Source organism: Nannospalax galili, unplaced genomic scaffold, assembly GCF_000622305.1.
Source record: "Nannospalax galili isolate Female #2095 unplaced genomic scaffold, S.galili_v1.0 scaffold39, whole genome shotgun sequence".
Classification (NCBI taxonomy): Eukaryota; Metazoa; Chordata; class Mammalia; order Rodentia; family Spalacidae; genus Nannospalax; species Nannospalax galili.
In genome coordinates, this window is record NW_008346683.1 from 117,688 (window position 1) to 138,211 (window position 20,524).

The 20,524-nt window shown below is 45.5% G+C and overlaps 1 protein-coding gene across 2 annotated transcripts; it reads left to right on the plus strand.

Annotated features, from left to right (window-relative positions):
- Positions 1-2,346: 2,346 nt before the first annotated feature.
- LOC103742098 (apolipoprotein L2-like) lies at positions 2,347-15,902 on the plus strand. Of its 2 annotated transcripts, XM_008843072.3 has the most exons (4): positions 2,347-2,421; positions 5,740-5,829; positions 11,119-11,239; positions 14,260-15,902. In XM_008843072.3, the coding sequence occupies exons 2-4, from the start codon at positions 5,817-5,819 to the stop codon at positions 15,119-15,121; spliced, it is 996 nt and encodes a 331-aa protein (XP_008841294.2). In that variant the 5' UTR covers positions 2,347-2,421; positions 5,740-5,816; the 3' UTR covers positions 15,122-15,902. The 2 variants fall into 2 exon arrangements, with proteins under 2 accessions (XP_008841294.2, XP_029424206.1); XM_029568346.1 differs by lacking the exons at positions 2,347-2,421; positions 5,740-5,829; positions 11,119-11,239 and adding an exon at positions 11,407-11,593.
- Positions 15,903-20,524: the final 4,622 nt, after the last annotated feature.

The following is a 20,524-nucleotide window of genomic DNA, read 5'->3' on the forward strand; positions in this document are numbered from 1 at the left end:
TTGTAGTGGCTAATCCTGGGTGTCAACTTGACTGGATCTGGGATTAACTGAAATGAGAGAGATCTTCTTGATTGGATGCTGGAAGACACACCCTAAATGTAGGTGTTACTTCTGATGGCAGCTGGTATAAAAGGCCACAGAGAGGAGAATGCCAGGCTTCTTGCTGCTTGCCTTCTCTCTCGCTGGTGAGTTCATCTTGCTGCTGTAGACTGAAGACTAGCTGATCTTTTGGAATTTGTCAGACTTTCAGTGCCAGATTGGGACTACTGAGACATCCAGCCTTGTGGCCTGAGTGACTACGGATTCTCAGCCTCTCCAGTGTGGTGCAGCCATTTTTGGACTACTCAGACTCTATCCTGTGAGCTAAGCTGATAAATATATATATTCATTCTACTGGTTCTGTTTCTTTAGAGAACGCTGACTAATACAGTTATAGACGAAAAATGATCAAAAATAATTTTAAACAAGGGTGGTCCCAAATGTCTAATGCTGAATACTCAGTCTTGCCTTGAGTCTTGGCTCATGTTCTGAGTTTGTCAATGAAAGCCAATGGCTCTCCTCATACCTGTTTCCATACCTGAAAAATTACAGCACATCCCATGAACATGCACAATGACTACATGTTGATTTCTAAACTTGGGAAAGGATGCAATCTTAAGGAATGGTTATAGCACTCCAATCAAATGAAGGGATAAAAGCACTGCAAACTGTAGTGTGTGGGTCCTCTGGAGTCACCTGCTGTCCCTCAAATTATGGGCACAGAGGTCATCAGACTCCAGTGATCTATGTATGGAATTAAAATCCGTCATGATTCAAAGATCATTTGGCTCCTGGGGTCCAGTCCTGCTCAAAGTTCCTTCTTCCTGAAGCAAAACAGAACTGTCCCAAAGCCATTGAGCTGTGTGTGTTTACAAATTGGGATCTGGGCCAAGCAGTGGATTTTGGCCCTTCTCCACAAGGACAGTGGAGCTTGCTATGGAGGATGATGGGAGCTTCTGGGAGAAAACAATGCATGATGGCTCCAGGACAGGGCAGGAGCTCTTGGCAGAAAAACCCAGGAAGGCATATATCGAGGCACTGTGCACCACAATCAGAATCAACAGGCCCCAGGATTGGAAACCATTCTGGGGCTGCTGGTGAGGGTATAGGGGAAAATCAAGTATGTCAATAGAGTTTGCTAGAGCTGGGAAGTCTTCTGTGGAGAGTCCCAGTCTGTAAAAGCAAGTCTCTTTTTTGGAGGTGGGGCGGGGCAAGTGAGTACATTTTATTTTATTTTATGTGTATGAGTGTTTTTCCTGCATGTATATATCCATGCCAGTAATGTCCACAGAGACCAGAAGAAGGCATCAGATCTTCTGAAACTGGAGATACAAATGGTTGTTAGCTGCCACGTGGGTGCTAGGAACTGAACCAGGTTCTCTACAAGAACAGCCAGTACTCAACCTCTGAGCCATCTCACCAGTCATCAAGACTTTCTTCTTGAAAACCACAGAGATTCCCAAGCAAGATGGGATGTGTAGAGAAGGACCTGAAGTGTTGGGTCTGAGCTTGATCCTCTGAGTGAGTTGGTTCAGAGAGTGAGACTGACTGTAGTGCCCAAATAGTGGCGAGTTTTGACTGTTGCTTGGATCATGAGCCACTCAGAAGGCTTGTTGGGACTCAGGTTTGCTTTGCTTAGCGGGGGACCTACTGGCTTCAGGGAAGAGGGTCTGATTGGCGGCGACAGAGTCATAAACTTTGGGACCTGTGTCTTCCCAACAGGACAACTTATTTTAAAATTCAGATGGTTTTTATACATCCCAAGGAACTAGCAGTCAAGTGGGATATGGCAGTCACATACAAAGATTTAGGGTACAAAGAAACAGGACATTTAGTCTGCTAGTTGGCGCCAGAAGGATTCTTAAGCTTTTACTCAAGGTTATCAATGCCCATCCAGTAATTTATCAGCCACAATGTTTTCTTTCTTAGAGCTAAGAGCATGGTGAACTTTTAGCTTTTAGCTCAGGAGTAAACCTTTAACCTGGCCTAATCTCTTAGCCAGGGATAGCTGAATTATTTGTTCAGGACCAGGAGATAAGCTAAGGGTTGTTGACCAAGATGCCTGCACTTTTATGACTGGGCCACTTCCTCCTGCTAGTCTCACAGTGTTCTGCAAGTCAGGGATTATTAGAGTCACTGTTTTCAGCACCCCTCCCTTTAGCAGAGAATGCAGCCTGGACCTATAAATTTTAGGCTCACCTCACCCTAGGGCCTGGCATCTTGGTTTCCTACAAAGGCTGGGCTTTCACTTTCCTTTTCCTGTGTGGGTGTATCAGGCCAGAGGCTATGTTTGATTATGACTCTGCACACAGTTGGTGGCTGGATCCACACTACTACGAACAGCTGAGTCTCTTCTGAACTCAGCCAGGAGAAGATTGCTCGGTAAGCTGGGAAACATAAGCTCCTCACCTGCTCATCTTCACAGCCACTTCAAAAGAGAAAGATTATCACCCCATTTTATAGATGATCTCAACAAGGTTAGGCATCAGCTCAGGTCGCAGGCCCAGCAGCAACAGATCTAGACATACAGCCAGGTTGGAGTCTGGCTGATTCTTCTTCCCCCACAGCTCTAAGCACAAGAGCAGGTGGGAAACCCCTCAAATGGAATCACTAAGCCGCCCAGGGTTCAACTTATTTCCAGAATACCTGAGATGTGATCAGGAGATCACAGAGAAAAGATGGCTATTCTGGGTGCCCTTTGGGAGATGGAGGAATTAAAAGATGGGGATGGGGCAAGGCAAAAGACTCAGAGTCACCCACCCACATCCTGTGTCCTGACCATCCTGTCTTGGCCCTGGGGTGTTGTTACTATGAGCAGGTTGAGGAAAATGTTGACTTGTGAGACTTGCACTGTCTCTCTGCCAGGCTTCATGGGGGAAAATGAGACCCAGGAGAGAGTGTCTTGTTCAGGACCCCAGAAGGAAACTGAACAGATCAATGGTAATCCTGCATCCCCTGGCCTCACCTGGCCTCTGTTCAGTCTCTGTCCGGTAGAGATGGAAGGCAGAGGCTGTCCCCAGTATCCAGGTGGAGAAGTGAACCAGTGTGGGGGCAGGGAGGGGCAAGATGTACAACCATAGAAACAGCACCATAAGCTGTATATTGAAAGATTGAAGGGCAGGCTGTGGGGAGACAGAGAATGTACTAGAACTTTCGAATTATTATAAAAATCACATTTTCCTCTTCACTGTCAGAATCAGAGCTGTGTGACCCTGGGTGTGGCCCTTCCCCTCTCTGAACCTCTGCTTTCCACCTGGTAAGAGTTGGGACGCCTGCTCAGCTCACTCCTACCATGCTGTTGACCAGCTCAGAGACCAAAAGGTTGGAGCACAGGGGCCGTGGGAAAGTGGAGACCAGGAAGCTTGTGCTGGTCTGAGATCCTGAAGCTCCTAAGAGAGGACAGCCCAGTCCTAGCTTATAGGATCCCAGAATTACTGAGGATTTTTATTGGTGTAAAGATATTGAAAATTAACTTACAGTTTTTGTCACCACAACAACACTCATATATACAAACACATGCACGCACATTTCCCGTCAACCTCTGTTCTACAAGTCTCCACAATGGTTTGTTCTCCAGCTACTTTCAGGAGCAGCAGGGGTGGGGGGTGGATACTCTCTGGCATTAGTGAACTCTAGTTTGTCTGCTTCGTTATGGTTGGACAGCCAGTACTTTCCCCCTTTTTGTGCTGTTCTGAGCTGCTCCTTGTGGCTCTGAACACTGTTTCTGTGGACACCCTTATTCTGCTGTCTGCTAGAGACAATGGATAGCTGTGCCCCTCTCCCCAGGCACGATTCAATTCTGGTTGGGTGTTGCTAATTGTCCTCTAAAACTCTGTAACCTTTCCCTGTGCTGGGCATATCAAGCCAGAGGCTGTGTTTGATTATGACTCAGATGCACAGTTGGTAACTGGCCACAGAGGGGATGTGTGCCCACAGCTGGCAGCAATGAACACCCAATGGCATCTGGACATTTCAATTCTTTGGCCAGTATGCTAGCTTTAAAACATATTTCTGCATTAATACTCCTTGCCTGAGGAGCTGGCCATGATGAAATGATTCTGCCCCTGTCTCCTGAAGTCTCAAGTCCCTGGCAGCACCACTGAACAGGAGCGGGAGAGAATGCAGGTTCTGAATCTGAGAACTTGACCCTGAATGTCACTGGGGCAGGGGGAGGAATTTGAAACACCTGCCAGTCCTTAGACTATGGCTGGCTCTTAGGCTTTTTAAATATTCTCTTTTTTCTTTCTCCTCTTGATCTTCATGGATGTTTAGGAAGGCTTGGGCAGGATGTGGTGGTGCACACCTGTAATCCCAGCAAAGCACTGGGGAGATGGAAGCAGAGGGATCAGAAGTTCAAGGTTCTCCTAGGCTAAATAGTGGGTTTGAGGTCAGCCTGGGCTACATGAAACACTGCCTCAGGGTCGGGGGGATGAGACGGAGATGCAGATGGAGAAGGGTGACAGAGAGGGAAGAGGGTGTAAAAGGAGGAAAGGGCAGCCACACCTTTAATCCCAGCACTCGGGCAGATCTCTGTGAGTTCAAGGCCAGCCTGGTCTATATAGTGAGTTCCAGGACAGCTGGGGCTACAGGGAGACCCTGTCTCAAAAAGAGAAGGAGAGAAGGAGAACCCCCTTAGAAACTGAATCATCAAAAGCTCATGATGCCAGACAAGTCTCTTGTATGAAATCAGAGTCAAAGGCCTCTTTGTTTCTTTCCAGGAGAATTGATTGTGGAGCCAGAAAAGCAAACTGCATGGAATTGCTCACCTATAAGGAGAGGCAGATGGGGGGCTGTGTCCTCAGAGGCTAGAGATTTTATGTCCAATGAATGCTTCCCAGGGCCCAGGCAAGGGGCAGGCTGGGCCCAGGAGGACAGAGACCATTCTACTTCTAGAAATATCATAAGGAAATAATCTCAAATGCAGGCAATTAAATGCAGGGAGAACATTCTTTGTGTTACTGTTTACATAATGATTAGAAACAGTGTATGTCCAACAGTGAGGGGAGAGCAGCAGGTGCCAAAGGCAGCCCACAGCAGAGGCAGGGGCAGGATCAGGCAAGACTCCAGAGCCTGGTAGGATGAAGGTATTGCTGTTTATAATATATACATGTACAGGAGGGAATACTGTGGTATATTTAAGGGAGTGGAACTTAGTCTTCTAAAGATGGAACATGATTATGAACGCCTTGGGTTCAAGTCCCAGCTCCAGCAACACTGAAAACTCACAGGCCCTAGCTAACCAAGTGCTCATCCTCTGTGCTTTAACATGAAGCCACAGCCACAGTGGTTCCCATCTCATAGTGTGTAATCACTTAATTGCATGTGATTAAGGAGCCCAGAGCATCACCAACACTTAATAAGCAATTATCATTAGCGCATATGCTGTTCCCATCCCCAGTAGCTAACACAACGTTCCTCCCCATCCCTTCTGTATGCAGATTCCATTCCTTCTCCATGACAGTCTTCAGCTGATCCCTTCCTCCATGACCCTAACAGGAAAGGAAACCTCTGCTTTGGCTTGGGTGAGGGCAGAGGGGGTGGAACCAGATGACTCGACTTCTTTAAATAGCAGTGACAGAGACCAGGGGAAAAGAAGCACTTTGGGTTAAGTCTTTTGGGTCCTTGGCAGTTCCCCTTGGTGAACTGTGGGTGGGTCGCCAGCCCTCTGGCCACTACAGCTATCTCTATTCTTACCCACAGACTGTTTTCTCCTCCTACAAGCTGTAAGGAAAGCCTATCAGAGTTTCTGTGACTGACGCCAAGACCCAGCAGCCCTCATGGGCTCCCCAGGTAATCATGGTCCACTTCTTCACTGGCTGCTTCTGCTCACAGCCCACAGCTGCCAGAGCTCCCACACTGAGACCTGCTTAGGAGTCTAGGATGGAGGAGGAGCATCACATGAAGGAGTCTCCTGGCCCTGGGTCTGTGTGTCCCTTCCTGGCCATGTCCTGGGGCACATTCTCAGAGGCCACCTTCTTCCTACCCAGCCTGAGAAACGGAGGCCAGTGAAGGAGGAAGAGAGGGAACAGGTAGCAGGCGGGGAGGAGATTTGAGGTAACTCCCCTTCTGGGGCCTGCTTAGCCCTCCAGTTCAGAAACCCAGCCAATATAACTGGATCAGCAGAAAGAGTTACTTTATTACACCCCAATGAGACTGATCTTTGACCCCTGCCATCTCTGTGATCTGGAAGCTGTCAACCTTTACCTCACCTCATCTGTACAATGAAAGCATGTCTGTATCTTGTTCTGAGGATCTGAATAACGTGTCTACATGGACAGGGCAGTGCCTGCTACATAGCAGGTCTTCCTCTTGCTGGCTATCTCCTTTCCTTGGACCCCATTAATTCCAAATGAACCCCATCCCCATCCCAAAGTTGTGTTGGGGCACCTGTCTTGCACTGCCAAGCACCAGCACTTGCTTACCAAGGGTGTTTACCTCAAGCAGGGCCTGATGCTTTTCCGATATAAAAGTCTGAAGTTCAGACAGAAACCCAGAAACAATCCTCCACCCAGAAACAACCTTCCACCTAGAAACGACGCTCCACCCAGAACAGCCCTCCACCAGTCCAATGCTCACCAGTCCCTGAAGTTCTGTTTCCTCAGGCCTCTGTTCATCCCTCCCTCGGTTGCTTTGGCAACCATGCCAGTTGTCGAGCTGCTCACCAGCTCCGCACAGTTCTGCCTTCAGCAGCCATGCTGAAGGATAAGAGAGGGGGCAAAACTACGTTGAGATGCCAACTGGCCCCAGTCAGAATGATTATCATTTAGGAAATAAACAATAAATGCTGGCAAGGATGGAGAGAGAGAGAGACCTCTACTGAAATATGGGTCATCCAAAGGAATCTAAGTCCGTGTATTAGAGAAGAACCAGTACACCCATGTTTATCATATCACTAGTCACAATAATTAAGATTTGTAATCAATCTACATGTTCGTCAACAGATAAGTGGATAAAGAAAAAGTGAAGTGTGCATGGTAGAATTTTATTCAGCCAAAAAGATCAATAAAATTATATCATTTGTAGGAAAATGAGCAGAGGAACTGGAGGTCATCATGCAAAGCAGACTTAGAAAAACAAATATTGAGTGTTTTCCTTCAAATGTGGAACCTTGATTAACACACACACACACACACACACACACACACACACACACACACATTGGAGGGAACTAATGGAAGGACAAAGGGAAACAGGAAAGGACAGTGGCCAGTGACTATGGTCAGAGTACATGATGCACTTGAATGAAAATATCTTTTTGAAACTCATCCCTTCGTAGGGTGAATAGGTGTTAGTATTTTTTTTTTAAGAGAAGAGCAGGAGGAAAGATCAGAGGGACTCAGAGCTCCCAGCAGAGCCTGGGATCCTTGAGGAAAGGCAGGGGCAGGTAGATTCCTCAGGGTAAATGCTCCCTCTTTGATAAGTGGGGCAGCCTTGGTTTGCAAGTGTTACTGGGGTGCCAGGGCCCTGATATAAAAAGAGACCACAGACCTCCCACTCCGCTCTCCCTACCACCTGCAGCACTCCGCGTGCTGCCAGCCTCAGAATCCATCATTGGCATGATTAGCCCTCTTTACCTGGTACTTTTCTCAGTAGTGTGTTCCTTGAAACAATTAAGAAGCACATACACAGGTACATTATAGACTCATTCTTAGCCCCACTCCATTCTCTATTATGCCCTAGCCTCTACATTTCTGCAAACTATACACATTGGACAACTTACTTGGGCTGTAAGCTGGTTTGTTTTAACTGTAAAGTTGACACAAACTAGAAACACCTGGGAAGGGAGTCTTTTTTTTTTTAATTAAATGTACAATGGAATTAAAAAGACATCCAAGCTTTCACAAACACTGTCTAAAGGGATAACATGTTTTGAGTTCTTCTGGAAGGCAAAAATGGTTCTTACTACCTCAGTTCCCAGAAAGTTAAATTTACATAGCCACCATGACAAAAAGAAAACACTATGCTTTTTTGAAAATTATCCTTTCTTATTCTCCTTTCTAAATATTATATTGTATTCACATATGCATTTGTTTGCAAATGTACATGTATACATTATAGACTAAGCTGCACATATTAGGGAAACCTAATATGAGTTTTATTTTTCTTTTTACTTTCTGTGATTGGGTGGGCTCACTTATTGTACATTCTCGCTCTATCCATTTTCCTGTGGATTTTTTTATTTTATTTTTCTTAGTAGATGAAAATTTTTCCATTTTACATGTGTACCAGATTTTCATCATTCATTTACCTGTTTATAGACAACTAGGTTAGTTCCATTTCCTTACTATAGTGAAGGAGTAACAATAAACATGGGGTACAACTATCTCTATAGTAGGGTGTGGGGTTCTCTAGGTATATGCCAGAAGCGAGGTAGTTGGATCACATGGTAGTTCTATTTTCAATTTTTTGAGGAATCTCCAAACTGATTTCCACAATGGCTGTACTAATTTTCATTCCCACCAGCAGTGAATAAGGGTTCCTCTTTTTCCACTACCTCTCTAACATTTGTTGGAGTTTTTGATGTTGGTTGTTCTATCTGGGGTAAGGTGGTATCTTAAAATAGTTTTAATTTATATTTCCCTGATGACTATGGATGTTGAATACTTTTTAAAATAGTTGTTGGCCATTTGTATTTCTTTTCCTTAAAACTGTCTATTCAGTTCACTAGTCCATTGTTCACTGATGTTATTTCCTTGGCATTTAATTTTTATAGTTCTTTGTATTAGCCCCTTGTCTGATATATAGCTGATAAAGATTTTCACCCATTCTGTGGGATGTCTGTGTACTCTACTGATAATTCCCTTTACTGTGTAGAATTTTTTTTAATTTCATGTAGTCTCATCTATTGATACTTGGGGCTAACCCTTCTGCTACTGATTCTCTATTCAGAAAGTTCTTGTCTACCCCAATGTCCTAAAGAACATTCCCTACATTTTCATCCAAGAGTTTCAGGGTGTGCTGGATAGCTTTAGTGTCAACTTAACACACTTGGGTAGAGGGAGACTCAATTGGGGAATTGCTTCCATTGGACTGACCCGTGGTCATGTCTGTGGGGTAGTCTCTTGATTGTTGAGCAATGTGGGAGGGCCCAGCCCACTGTGGGTGGTGCCACCCTGGGCAGGTGGGGCTGTGTTGCATACAAAAGCAGGCTGAGCAGGTGCCAGTGGAGCAAGCCAGTTAAGCAGCGTTCCTCCGTGGCCTGTGCTCTAGCTCCTGCCTCCAGGTTCCTGCCCTGAGTTCCTACCTTGGGCTCCCTGATGAACTGTGACCCAGGAGATGTAAGCTAAATAAAGCCTTTCCTCCCCGAGTTGGTATTAGAGTATTTCGCCATAGCAATGAAGAAACAAACTAGGACACAGGGTTTCAGGTTTTAAGCTAAGGTCTTTGACACTTTGAATTCATTTTATATGAGTCTAATTTCATGTTTGTGTAGGTGGAAATCCCAATTTGTCAACATCATTTATTGAATAGGCTGCCTTTTCCCAATGTATGTTTTTGCCTCCTTTGTCAAAGTTTATGTGGGCATAGCTTCATCAGTTTACCTCCAGGTTCTCCATTCTGTTCTATTGCCCTCCTGGGAAGAGAGTCTTCATGAGGAATTATGTAGATTAAGTTGGCCTGTGAACATGTCTGTGAGGGATTGTCTTGACTGTTAATTGATGTAGGAAGACAAAACCCATTGTGGACAGCACCATGTCATGTGTTGGGCCCTGAGCTGAGTAAGAATATAGAAAGCTAGCTGAGCATGGTAGAGGTGAGTGGGGAAAGACATATTCTCTCTCTCTCTCTCTCTCTCTCTCTCTCTCTCTCTCTCTCTCTCTCTGCATTTGACAGTGGATGTGGTGTGACTAGCTCCTGAGTTCCTGCCTTGACTTCCTGCTATGAGGGACTGTGACCTGGAGTTGGAAGCTAAATAAACCCTTTTCCTCCCCTATGTTTTGGTTAGAATATTTTATCATAGCAACAGAAATACAATGGACTATAACATGACCTTTAATGGCCAGATAATATTTACAGTCATTACACTGTTGATCCCATTAATGTTAATAATTCATTTGCTTCACTGTCAAGTCATGAATGAATATATGTGACAGGAAGAGGCCAAGACAAGATATGGCCACAACCATATCCACTCAGGGCCCTACTTCCTCCAACCAGGCCCCAAGTGCCATAGTTTCTCCATCTCCCAATGGTCTACTCACTCTTTGAAACCACCACAACTAACCCACTCATTAGCTCTGAGCTCTTGTGTTCTAACCATATTTGAAAACACCCTCTCAGACACACACCCAGATAAGGGCTTCTGGTTATCTTCTAGATGTTTTTTAATCCAGGGAAGTTGAAACTCAAGATTAATAGCTAACCACTGTTAGACTCAAAGTCCTATTCAAAAGCCATGCAAAAGGCACATGGTAGATGGGAGCCACCCCATATTTTCCAACTTCCTGGGGCTGAAAGGCTCACTTTTTGATTGCTCTGATCTGAAAAAGATTCATTTCTCTCCAAAGCAGCATGCCACCTCCCTGGTACATTAGTCTTCTCAGGTTGCCAATAAAATGACACTGGGTGGGTGGCTTATAAAGGAAAGACCTCTGTTTTCTTACAGCTCTGGAAGCCAACATCCAGGGACAAGTTGTGGCGGGTTGGTTCTGGGCAGAACTCTCTTCCTGGTTGGCAGAGGGAGGCTGCTCACTGTGTCTGCTCGTGGTTTCCCCTATGTGCATGGAAAGAGAGAAACAGAGGGAAGAGGGTGGGGGAGGGAGGAAGAGAGAGAAAGAGTCTCTTGTTGTTACTATGAGGACACTAATGCTATGGATTAAAGCCCTCATTTATGACTTCATTTAATCTTAATTTCTTTCCTTCCTTAAAGACTCTATCTCCAAACACAGTCACTGATGAGTTAGGGTTTTTCCACATGAGTTTGGGAACACAATTCAGTCCCCAACATTTGTGACCCTATTAAAAAGTAACCCAATGTGGTAAATGCTCAGAAACATGACCTTTAGCCACCTTGTGCTTGGAGTCACATAAGTTTTTACACACTGTCCTCTAATCTCATTCTCTTTCCTTCCCAACTAGAGGAAAAAACCTTCATCGAGCCTGAGTGTCTCCTAGACATGTGTAGCAGAGAAGACCTGCAGCTCCTGCTGACTGAAGACGAAGCCTGGAACGAATTGGTGGCAGAGGCTGATTTGTCCAGGTCACCTCTGTGGGGCACACTAGTAATATCACCCAGAACGCATGCCTGGCAGTGTATTTTGGGGCAGGCAAACTCCCTCCAGGCAGACAAAGTGGTGGGGTTCAGTACTCCCCTTCTCAACAAATATCTCCCCTGTGGTATTCCCTAGCAGAGAGCAGCCTCAGGTGAAGAGTGATGGCGCCCCCACTAGGGACAGGATCATTTCTGTCATCTGATATTCACATGACCTTGGCGAGTCAGTTTATCACTTTCTGCATTATTCTTTCCACCACTGAACTTCAGTATGAGAAAAATAAGACGGCACATGTGGAGCACTCAGCATCTGTCCAGCGCACAGCGCTCAATGAAATTTAGGTTTAAATTTTTTTACATTTATGATGTGTATGTGTGCTTATGTGTGTGTGCCACTGTGTGTTTGTGGAGGTCAGCCCAGAGACCTTGAGCTGAGAAGGGAAAGATCATCGGGCATTGGAAGAGAGCATTTGTGCACAAAATAAACTTAGGGTCTCCTCTGCCTCCGAGGTGTTTTAATAAGTCTACAGACTCTTAGAAAAATTGCACAGTCTTAGGGTACAGGCCCCAAGATTCACCTCTATTTTATGACATTGGCTACAAACTAGAGACTTTCCAAAGCAGCTTGTAGGTTCAATAATTCTTTAGAATGCCCTGTACAACAAACTGATGATGGTTATTATAGTTTTTGTTTATCATAGAAGGACACAGGTTCAAATCAGCCAAAGGATACAGGAAGCAGAATTTTGGAGAGGTGTGTGTGTGCGTGTGTGTGTGTGTGTGTGTGTGTGTGTACATACCTGTGTGGGTAGATGTGCACATATATGTGCGTAGGTATGAAAGCCAGGGGTTGATGTTGGGCATGAGTGTGTATGTGGAGGCCAGAGGTCAACATCATTTTTTGAGATCAATCTATCACTGAACCTGGAACTCACCAAATTCTAGATTGGCAGGCCAGAACGCAACCAAGGATCCCTTTGCTTCTGCCTCCCCAGGGCTGGTACTACAGACTCATGACCCCAGCACCTGCCTGTTTCATGTGGTTTCTGGGAGATTGAACTCGGGTCCTCATGCATGTATGACAAACACTTTTCCAACTTAGCCATTTCACCAGGCCACCAGGAAGGCTTTAAGCAGGAAGCTTCTGCTGTCCTCAAGACATGATGCAGTCCCATAGTGTGTGATAGTTCACATGGAGTATTGCACACCAGGAAAGCTCAGCCTGGGAAAGGATTATTATTCTGATGCAAGTTAAAACAGCCTTCAGGAAGACACTACTTGGGACAGGTGCCCTGGGGGAAGAGAGAACAATTCGGGATACATGGTCAGCTGGGGTTTTACAGCCAACAAGCTGAGTAACAGCAGAGAGGAGGGACATTGTGAAGTGACCTCATGAGATCTTTCCTGAGGACAGGTCAAGGCCTAACACAAAGGCTGGTCATGGGAACTTGATCAAGTATCAAGGGTAGGGTATTCTCACAAGCCTGACAGGATTCTTGCCATGCCTGGGAAGTCCAGGCTCACAAGCACAGGCTAGAAATACAAAGTCAATGTCTATCCCTATGGGAAAACAATTTACAAACCCTAACTGAATTCTGATCAAAGAAGGAGTCTGTCAACCTTGGCTGTGATGTACAGAATTTGTGTTGGTCACATATTCTCCCCATGACTGACCTGGGGTCTCCCTCCTGCCTGGAGAGCAGTATCTTTAAGCTCTAGTTCCTCCTGAGGTCAGAAATGACAGCAAAGTTCTCACCACACATCACATTTTTCAGGCTGAGAATCCTTTATGGGAAATGCTTGAGAACTTGTTTTGACTTCTCAATTTGGCCTGCTACTGAAACAGTTGGAGACCCACAGTGAGATGCCTTGGAAATGGGGCCCAGGCCTGAACAGGGAATTCAGTGACATTTCTTTATCTTCTTTCTTTTTTTAATGTGTATGCGCGGTGTATTGCCTGCGTGTAGGTAAGTGCACCCTTGTTGTGCAATGCCCATGGAGACAGAAGAGGCTGTTGGATCCCCTGGAACTGGAGTTATGGACAATTGTTAGCTGCCATGTGGGTGCTGGGATTCAAACCCGGGTCTTCTGCAAGAACAGCCAGTGTTCTTAACCACTGAGCCATCTCTCCATCCCTTTATCTTTTTTAAAAAATATTTTATTTATTTTTATTTTATGTGCATGAATGTATTGCCTGCATGTAAGTGCAATGGTGTCATGCAATGCCCATGGAAGTCTGAAGAGAGTGTAGGATTCCCCTGAAACTGAAGTTACAGACGTTTGTTAGCCACCATGTGGGTGCTGGGAACAGAACCCAGGTCCTCTGCAAGAGTAGCCAGTGCTCTTAAGACTGAGCTGTCTTTCCAGCCCCCACATTTCTTTATCTTGTACACACAATTGGGAGGACATTTTATAATAACATGCTTTGAGTGACAGATCTTCATCAAGAACTATCCTGTCAGGTCAGGTGTATAGCATCACTGCACTATAAAAAAAAATTTCTAACTTTGGAGAATTTTAGATTTAGGATTTTTCTCTTAGGAGGGCACAGTTTGTAGAGCCTCCCAAACAAACACTGACACTCCTGAAAGGCAGGACATTGCAGGGGCAGCAGAGGAAAGGTCAATTCTTCATACCATAGTAACATTGCCTGAATTAAACGTTTCTTTTTTTTCCCTCTAACCTCACTTCTCTGTGTATGTTTAAAGAGTTCCCACAGGAGAAGTATTTTGGTAGTGATGATATTGACCTTGAGCAGGAAGATATCTACATTAAACACCTAGCAACATGTTAATATGACTTTAACTCACTGACCTCTTAAAGATTAAGGCCCTCACAGCATGGTGAGCCAATCATGTTCATCGGCAAAAGAAAACTTCTATACATCTCTAAAATGCTCTCCCATTTGATTCATAGTGAATGCTCTGTGATTTTCACAGGACAGATCTTATGGAATGCACTTTATAAATAAAGAGGCTTTCTTACTCAGTTGGCCTCCACTGTTACAGGGAAGAGGAAGATGCTCTGCGTGAAGCTCTGAGTGAGCTTTTAGCATATACAGATGTGGACGACGAACACAGGCCCCAAAATTACCTGCAGGACAGGGAGATGTTTTTGAGAGATTATCCTCAGGTAAAACAGGAGCTTACAGAGCGCATACGAAAACTCCACGCCCTTGCCGACAAGGTGGACAAGGTACACAGGGACTGCACCATCTCCAAAGTGGTAGCCAACACTACTGGCGCTGTCTCTGGAGTCCTGACGATCCTTGGCTTCGCCCTGGCACCTGTGACAGCAGGGGGCAGTCTGATGCTTTCGGCCACTGGGATGGGTCTGGGAGCAGCAGCAGCAGTGACTAGTGTTTCCACAAGCATTGTCGAACAAGTAAACATGTCGTCAGCTGAAGCGGAAGCCAAATGCCTGGTTCCAACCAGCAAGAACACAGTGGAGGGGGCTACAAAACCTGTCATCCTGAGTACATCCAGCATTGCTTCCTTACCCAGGAATTGCTTCCAAAACCTGCAACGCATTAGGAAGAATATCCGTGCCATCCAGCTGGCCAAAGCCAATCCTCGCTTAGCAGCCAATGCCAAGCGCCTCATGACCACAGGGAGGATCTCGGCCCGAAGCACTAAACAGGTGCAGAGAGCCTTTGGAGGTACCGCTCTGGCAATGACCAAAGGAGCCCGGATCATGGGTGCAGCAACTGCAGGTGTCTTCCTTCTGATGGATGTGGTCAGCCTTGTGAAAGAGTCAAAGCATTTGCAGGAGGGGGCAAAGGCAGAGTCTGCTGCGGAGCTGCGACGCCAGGCTTGGGACCTAGAGCAGAAGTTACAGAAACTCAATGACATCTATGACCTTTTGAAATAAGCATCGTTCAGTGACCTCTTCTTTTCCAGTGCAGCTCAGACAACAGGGGAAACAGAAAGAGGCAACAGAAGATGAGAGCTCCAAATACCTCCCCTCAAGGCTATGACATGATGGTGGTAATGTTCACATGAAGAAACAGGAAACCAGAGCACATGGATGAGACAGTCTTGTAAGCTCCAACTGGGCCCTGTTTCTTAAAGAGCCCACCATCTCCCAACATCCCGCACTGAAGACCAAGCTCCCAACACAAACACAGGAAGCCTGGGGAAGCACATTCAAGTCATAACCAAGCCATAGCCATCCTGGTCCCAGCAGAGGTTCAACCCTCTCTGTCCACTGAACTGTCAACTTTCTCGTTGCTCTTTGATTGGTGGCATAGAGAGCCCTTCCTTTCTAGTTCTACCTAATTGTGTTTTACCAAATAATTGCAAATCTTACAATCAAACTGTGGCTGTGAATCCCAAAGCCCAAGAAACTCTTCCTTTATTCTCTGGTTTTGGTTCCCTTGAGGTGATGAGTGCTTCCGGTGAAATGCTCATAGAGATGCTAACAGATGGGGGGCAAAGGAGACAATGATGGGAAAAACAGGTGTATATTCATTGCAGGTTCTTAGTTCTGCATCACCAGCCGTGAGCTTTAAGACAAAGGAGAGGTAGTAGGGTACAGCAGGCGAGCTCTGCTCTCTGCAGCCAGAGTTTTGGGAAAATCAAAGGTTTAGTTCCTGTTGAAGTTTTAAAATCTACTGTAAAATGAATGAAATCTGGGAGATAAATGTAAAAGGATAAACGTGTTCTATAACTTTTGAAAAATAAATTTTAAATATTAACCAAGTAATACTTTGTATATATTCTGCAAATAATAGCATGGATTTTCTAGATTGTTGACTATAGAACGTTAATAATTGCTACCTATTTTGTTGTTGTTGTTGTTTTGAGACAGTCTTCCTGTAGCTCCAGCTGGCCTGGAACTCACTGTGTAGACTGGGCTGGCCTCAGTCTCACAGAGATTTGCCTGCCTCTGCCCCCAGAATGCTGGGATTTTCATGATCTCCTCTCTTTAAAAAAAAATCCTTTGTTGTAGTAAACCAAGAATATTTGAAATTTATAAAATGAACCACTTTCTTTTTTACAATATATATTTTATTGAATTTTTGAGCATTTCATACATCTTAACCATATTCAGTTCCCCTCCCCTATGTCATGTACTCTGTCATATATGCTAAGGCCTGTGGCATCAATTTTGTGGCACCAGATGTCCCTCAGTGTTACATGAATCATTTTCATTCTTTTTATTGCCCTCTGACCTCCTGACTGCTGAGGGTGCAGCAGGGTACATAGTGTCCCTACCTCCCTTACAGCTCAAATGGTCTTCTCCCCAAGTTCTGACTGATGGCAAGTGAGAGATGGTGTGTGCAGTTTCTAGGTCTTGTTCATTTGAGGAGTGTTCTTGTATTCGCTGTCCTCTTCTGTCCTTCCTATGGGTGGGAATGTCTAGCTAAGGGTCAACTTCCATGTGGAGGTAAGCATGTCCCTGGGGATGCCAAGCAATGACAGAATGGACCCCTGGTCAACATTGGGAAGCATATACACCTATGTCCCAAGCTGCCTAGCAACTTGCATCTCAATGTTGGAATTCAATGACTCCTCTCTCTTACTGGGTCAGTGTGTGAATACTGGTGAATACTCTGTTCCAGGAGCTCAGTATCTGCACCTTATGGGGTGCGCAGGGATCTCGGGGCGCCAGCTGCTAGCGTGGCACCGGTCTCCTGCGCGCAGCTGGGAGGCGGCGGGTCCCGTGGCGCGTCTGCTCCTCGTTGCTGGCAGGTCCCTGCTTCTTCTCCGCTGCTTCTCCACTGTGGGTGTCTCTGCTACCGGGGCTGGCCCGGTCGAGTTCCGCCCCAATTTCACCCGTGCACTTCCTCAAGATGCAAGATCTGTCAGCTGCCGGGTCACGCCAGAAGGTGCGGGGCGGCTAAAGCTGGGTTTCCGGGAGTCAATGACGGAAGGATAGCGCCCCCCGGGGAGACTGGATCATAGGCAGTAAGACACAGGACTCAGCTCTGATCTCAGTGGTACAGCCTTTATTCAGTGACTCAACTCGGCTCCAAGTCTTAGTGATCCAGCTCCAATTATTGAGGGAAAACTAGGATACTTTATACTGGGGTAGTGGTAAAGAAGCCTTAGCTGATAGGTACTTTGTGGGATCCCCTATTTACATATGGAAGTGGGCTCCTGCCAGGCTGCCAGACTGCCTGAAAATCACACAGGAAAACCTGGCAGTTCCAGAGCCGGAGGCCATGTTTCTGTGGCGGCTACTTCAAAAGATGAGTCAGGAAGACGCTGGGAAGACACCCTGCTGAAAAAGAAGTCTCTGCATTTGAAGCCGAGCCCATGGGCTATCCGGACATGAAGAGACTGCTACTTTACACAAGGAGGGTCCCCAACAGCACCTTCACTAACACAAGAACCAGCACAAGGCTTCACCCCACCCTGGACCTTGAGCCTTTGTAATCTTTCTGAACTCTACCATTCTAGCCTTTCTACTCATCAATCAGTCAAAGCGTCTGTGCCTTTGTCATTGACTTCTCCAAGGTTCCCAGCTCTCAAGGAACCCCTATACCACAGCCCTTTGAATGAGTGATCACTTTAGTTATCCAGTACCCAGTGCCTAGATAGCCTCTTCCAGCCCTCCAGTCCAGGACCACTTCATCTCCCATAATCCCTCCCACCTGTAAGCACATCTTTTTTTTAACAAAGGGGAGTACAGAAGCCATGAAAGGAGTGAGGGGAGAATCAAGACCACCTGCTGTGACACACATAGACACAGGGTTGTTTGGAGGTAATGGAAGTAGTCTACAATTAGGTGATGAGAATATTTGCATGTGTATGCTAAAATAACACTAAATACGTTTATGTAATATGACATATCTCAGTTTTTACAAATGCTATAAACAAGACAAAAGGCTGTATAAAGAGAACAGGAAAGATTTGGGGATGAGTAGAAGTTACTACAAGAGACACAGAGTCTCTTGGGGTGTCAGGTAGGGTGAGAGGAAGGACAGGGCAGAGGAGAAGAAGCTGTGACAGGCTGTCCCTGATGAATGCAAGGTGACAAGCAACAGGAGTCGCACCCTAAGATGCTGCTCCTAAAGGGGCTTCATGTTCAGTTCAGATTTCTGGAGGGGATACTAGTGTACCCAACGTGAGTCATGAGTCACGGACGAATGCCACACAGTCATGGCTGAATTAAGAGTTCTTTATTAGCTGGCAGTCAAGGGCAAGCTCATGCCAGAAGGAATTCTCGACCCAGAGGAGAGGCAAAGTAGGGTTCATAAAGCCAAAAACTACAATTACATTATCCCATTTAGACATTTCGCAAAATTAAATCTTTTGGGGCTGGAGAGATGGCTCAGTGGTTAAGAACACTGACTGTTCTTTCAGAAGACCTGGGTTTGAATCCCAGCACCCACATGGAAGCTAACAACTGTCTGTAACTCCAATTCCAGGGGATCCGACAGCCTCTACTGTCTTCTGTCTTCTGTGGACATTGCATGACACAGGTGCACTTACCTATATGCAAGCAATACAAGCATACACAGAACATAAAAACAATAAATAAGCTCTCTTCAACCCACAGGCTTTCTTTCCAAGGTAAGTCAATTGGGCCATCCATGCCTTGACTCCCCCAGCGCCACTCATCCTCCCATCTGCCCCTCCGGTCTCTCCTCCTAGCCTGTGACCTGTCCCACTCCTTGTCTGGGCGCTCCAGACACGTGGGGAACCACCACTGCTTCTTCCTGATTCTGTGCACCCAAAGCAACTCAGTTCCTTCTCAGATCCCCAGGAGCACTGCTTCGGGCCTGGCCCCGCCCTTACCTCCCTCTGCCTCACTGGGTCTGCACAACCAGCCAGCCTCTTTTCTGGACTCTGGGGCTGACCTTTCCCCTTCCTGGTCCTTTGCACCCAGACCAACCCAGCTCCTTAGTGCAGTCCCCAGGGGCCCTTGGGGCCACTTCCCACCCCCAGCTTCCATTTACATTTCTGGGTGGCACTGCCACCAGCTGCCCTAGAGCAGCATCTTTCCTGGGCCCAGCTCCCAGGCCAGTCGAATCCCCAAATTCCTGAAGCCAAAATCTATCCTGGAGGGATCCAGACCTTAGGAGAAAGCCTGAGAGCATCTGATCTTCATCTGATTTGGGCCTCTGTGGGAACTCCTGAAGACAAAAGCAATCTGGCCACTCCAATATAAAATCAAAATAGAGAACCAGAAGCTTAGACAAACCAGCTTTTCATGCCCAAAAAGGACACCACAAAGACACACAAAGTTCACAAAAAGAAGCAGACCTAAACTTGAAGGCTTGAGTCTCACACAAGAATCAGAAACTACAAAAGAAATTCACATGTCAAAATCACAGAGAAAAAATAATAACATGAAAAACTAAAATAGCATCTCCCCACCAAATACCAATAGTCCTCTAGAGGAGTACAATGAGAACCCCCTAGAGATAACGTGGAGGACATAGAACTCAAAAGAACAATTATAAACATGATAAAAGAATTCACTGAATTCAAAGAACACACAAACAAATCAAAGAACTGAAGGAAGATAGGGATAAGGAAGGAAATGAAACACTGAGTAAGACAATTAGAACTGACAGGAGAAAGCCTCACCAATAGGATGAACAAAATGGAAAACAGACTATCAAGACTGGAAGATAAAGTGGACGAACTAGAACACACAAGCAAAGATTATGAAAATTTTAAGAAATCACAAGAATGGAATATGCAGGAATTGTGTGACACCATAAAGAGACCAAACTTACAAATCATAGGCATACAGGAAGGAGAAGAATCCCAAGATAATGGCATGGACCAGGTCTTCAACAGAACTGTGGAAGAAAATTTCCCAAAATTAAAGACATGCCCATATGAATACAAGAAGCATATACAACACCAAATAGACAGGACCAGAACAGAAACGCTCCATGGCATCATAGTAAAAGCACTACACGTACAAAACAAAGACAAAATTCTGAAAGCTGCAGAAGAGAAACAAGTCACATATAAAGGAAAACCCATTAGGATTACAGCTGACTTTTCAGTGCAAACTATGAAAGCCAAAAGAGCTTACTATACCCAACCAAAATGGCTACTATAGTCAAAGGGGAAAGAAAAATATTCCATGACATAAAGAGTCTGAAGGAATTCATGTCCACAAAACAAGCCCTTCAGAGAGTTCTGGAAGCAATACAAAGAGCTGAAGAAAGGAATGACTATACCCAAGGGGTTGTGGAAAGAAATTCAATGAAGACATAACTGTGGAAAAGTACAGCTACATCATGAATGTAAATAGAAATAAAAATGGCAGGATTCAATACTCATCTTTCATTAATAACTTTAAATA

Bases quoted from the DNA above. Each gene is read 5' to 3' on its own strand.
- LOC103742098 (XM_008843072.3), top strand. The intron at 11,240-14,259 runs GTCACCTCTGTG...CCACTGTTACAG, and splicing joins GCAGAGGCTGATTTGTCCAG to GGAAGAGGAAGATGCTCTGC.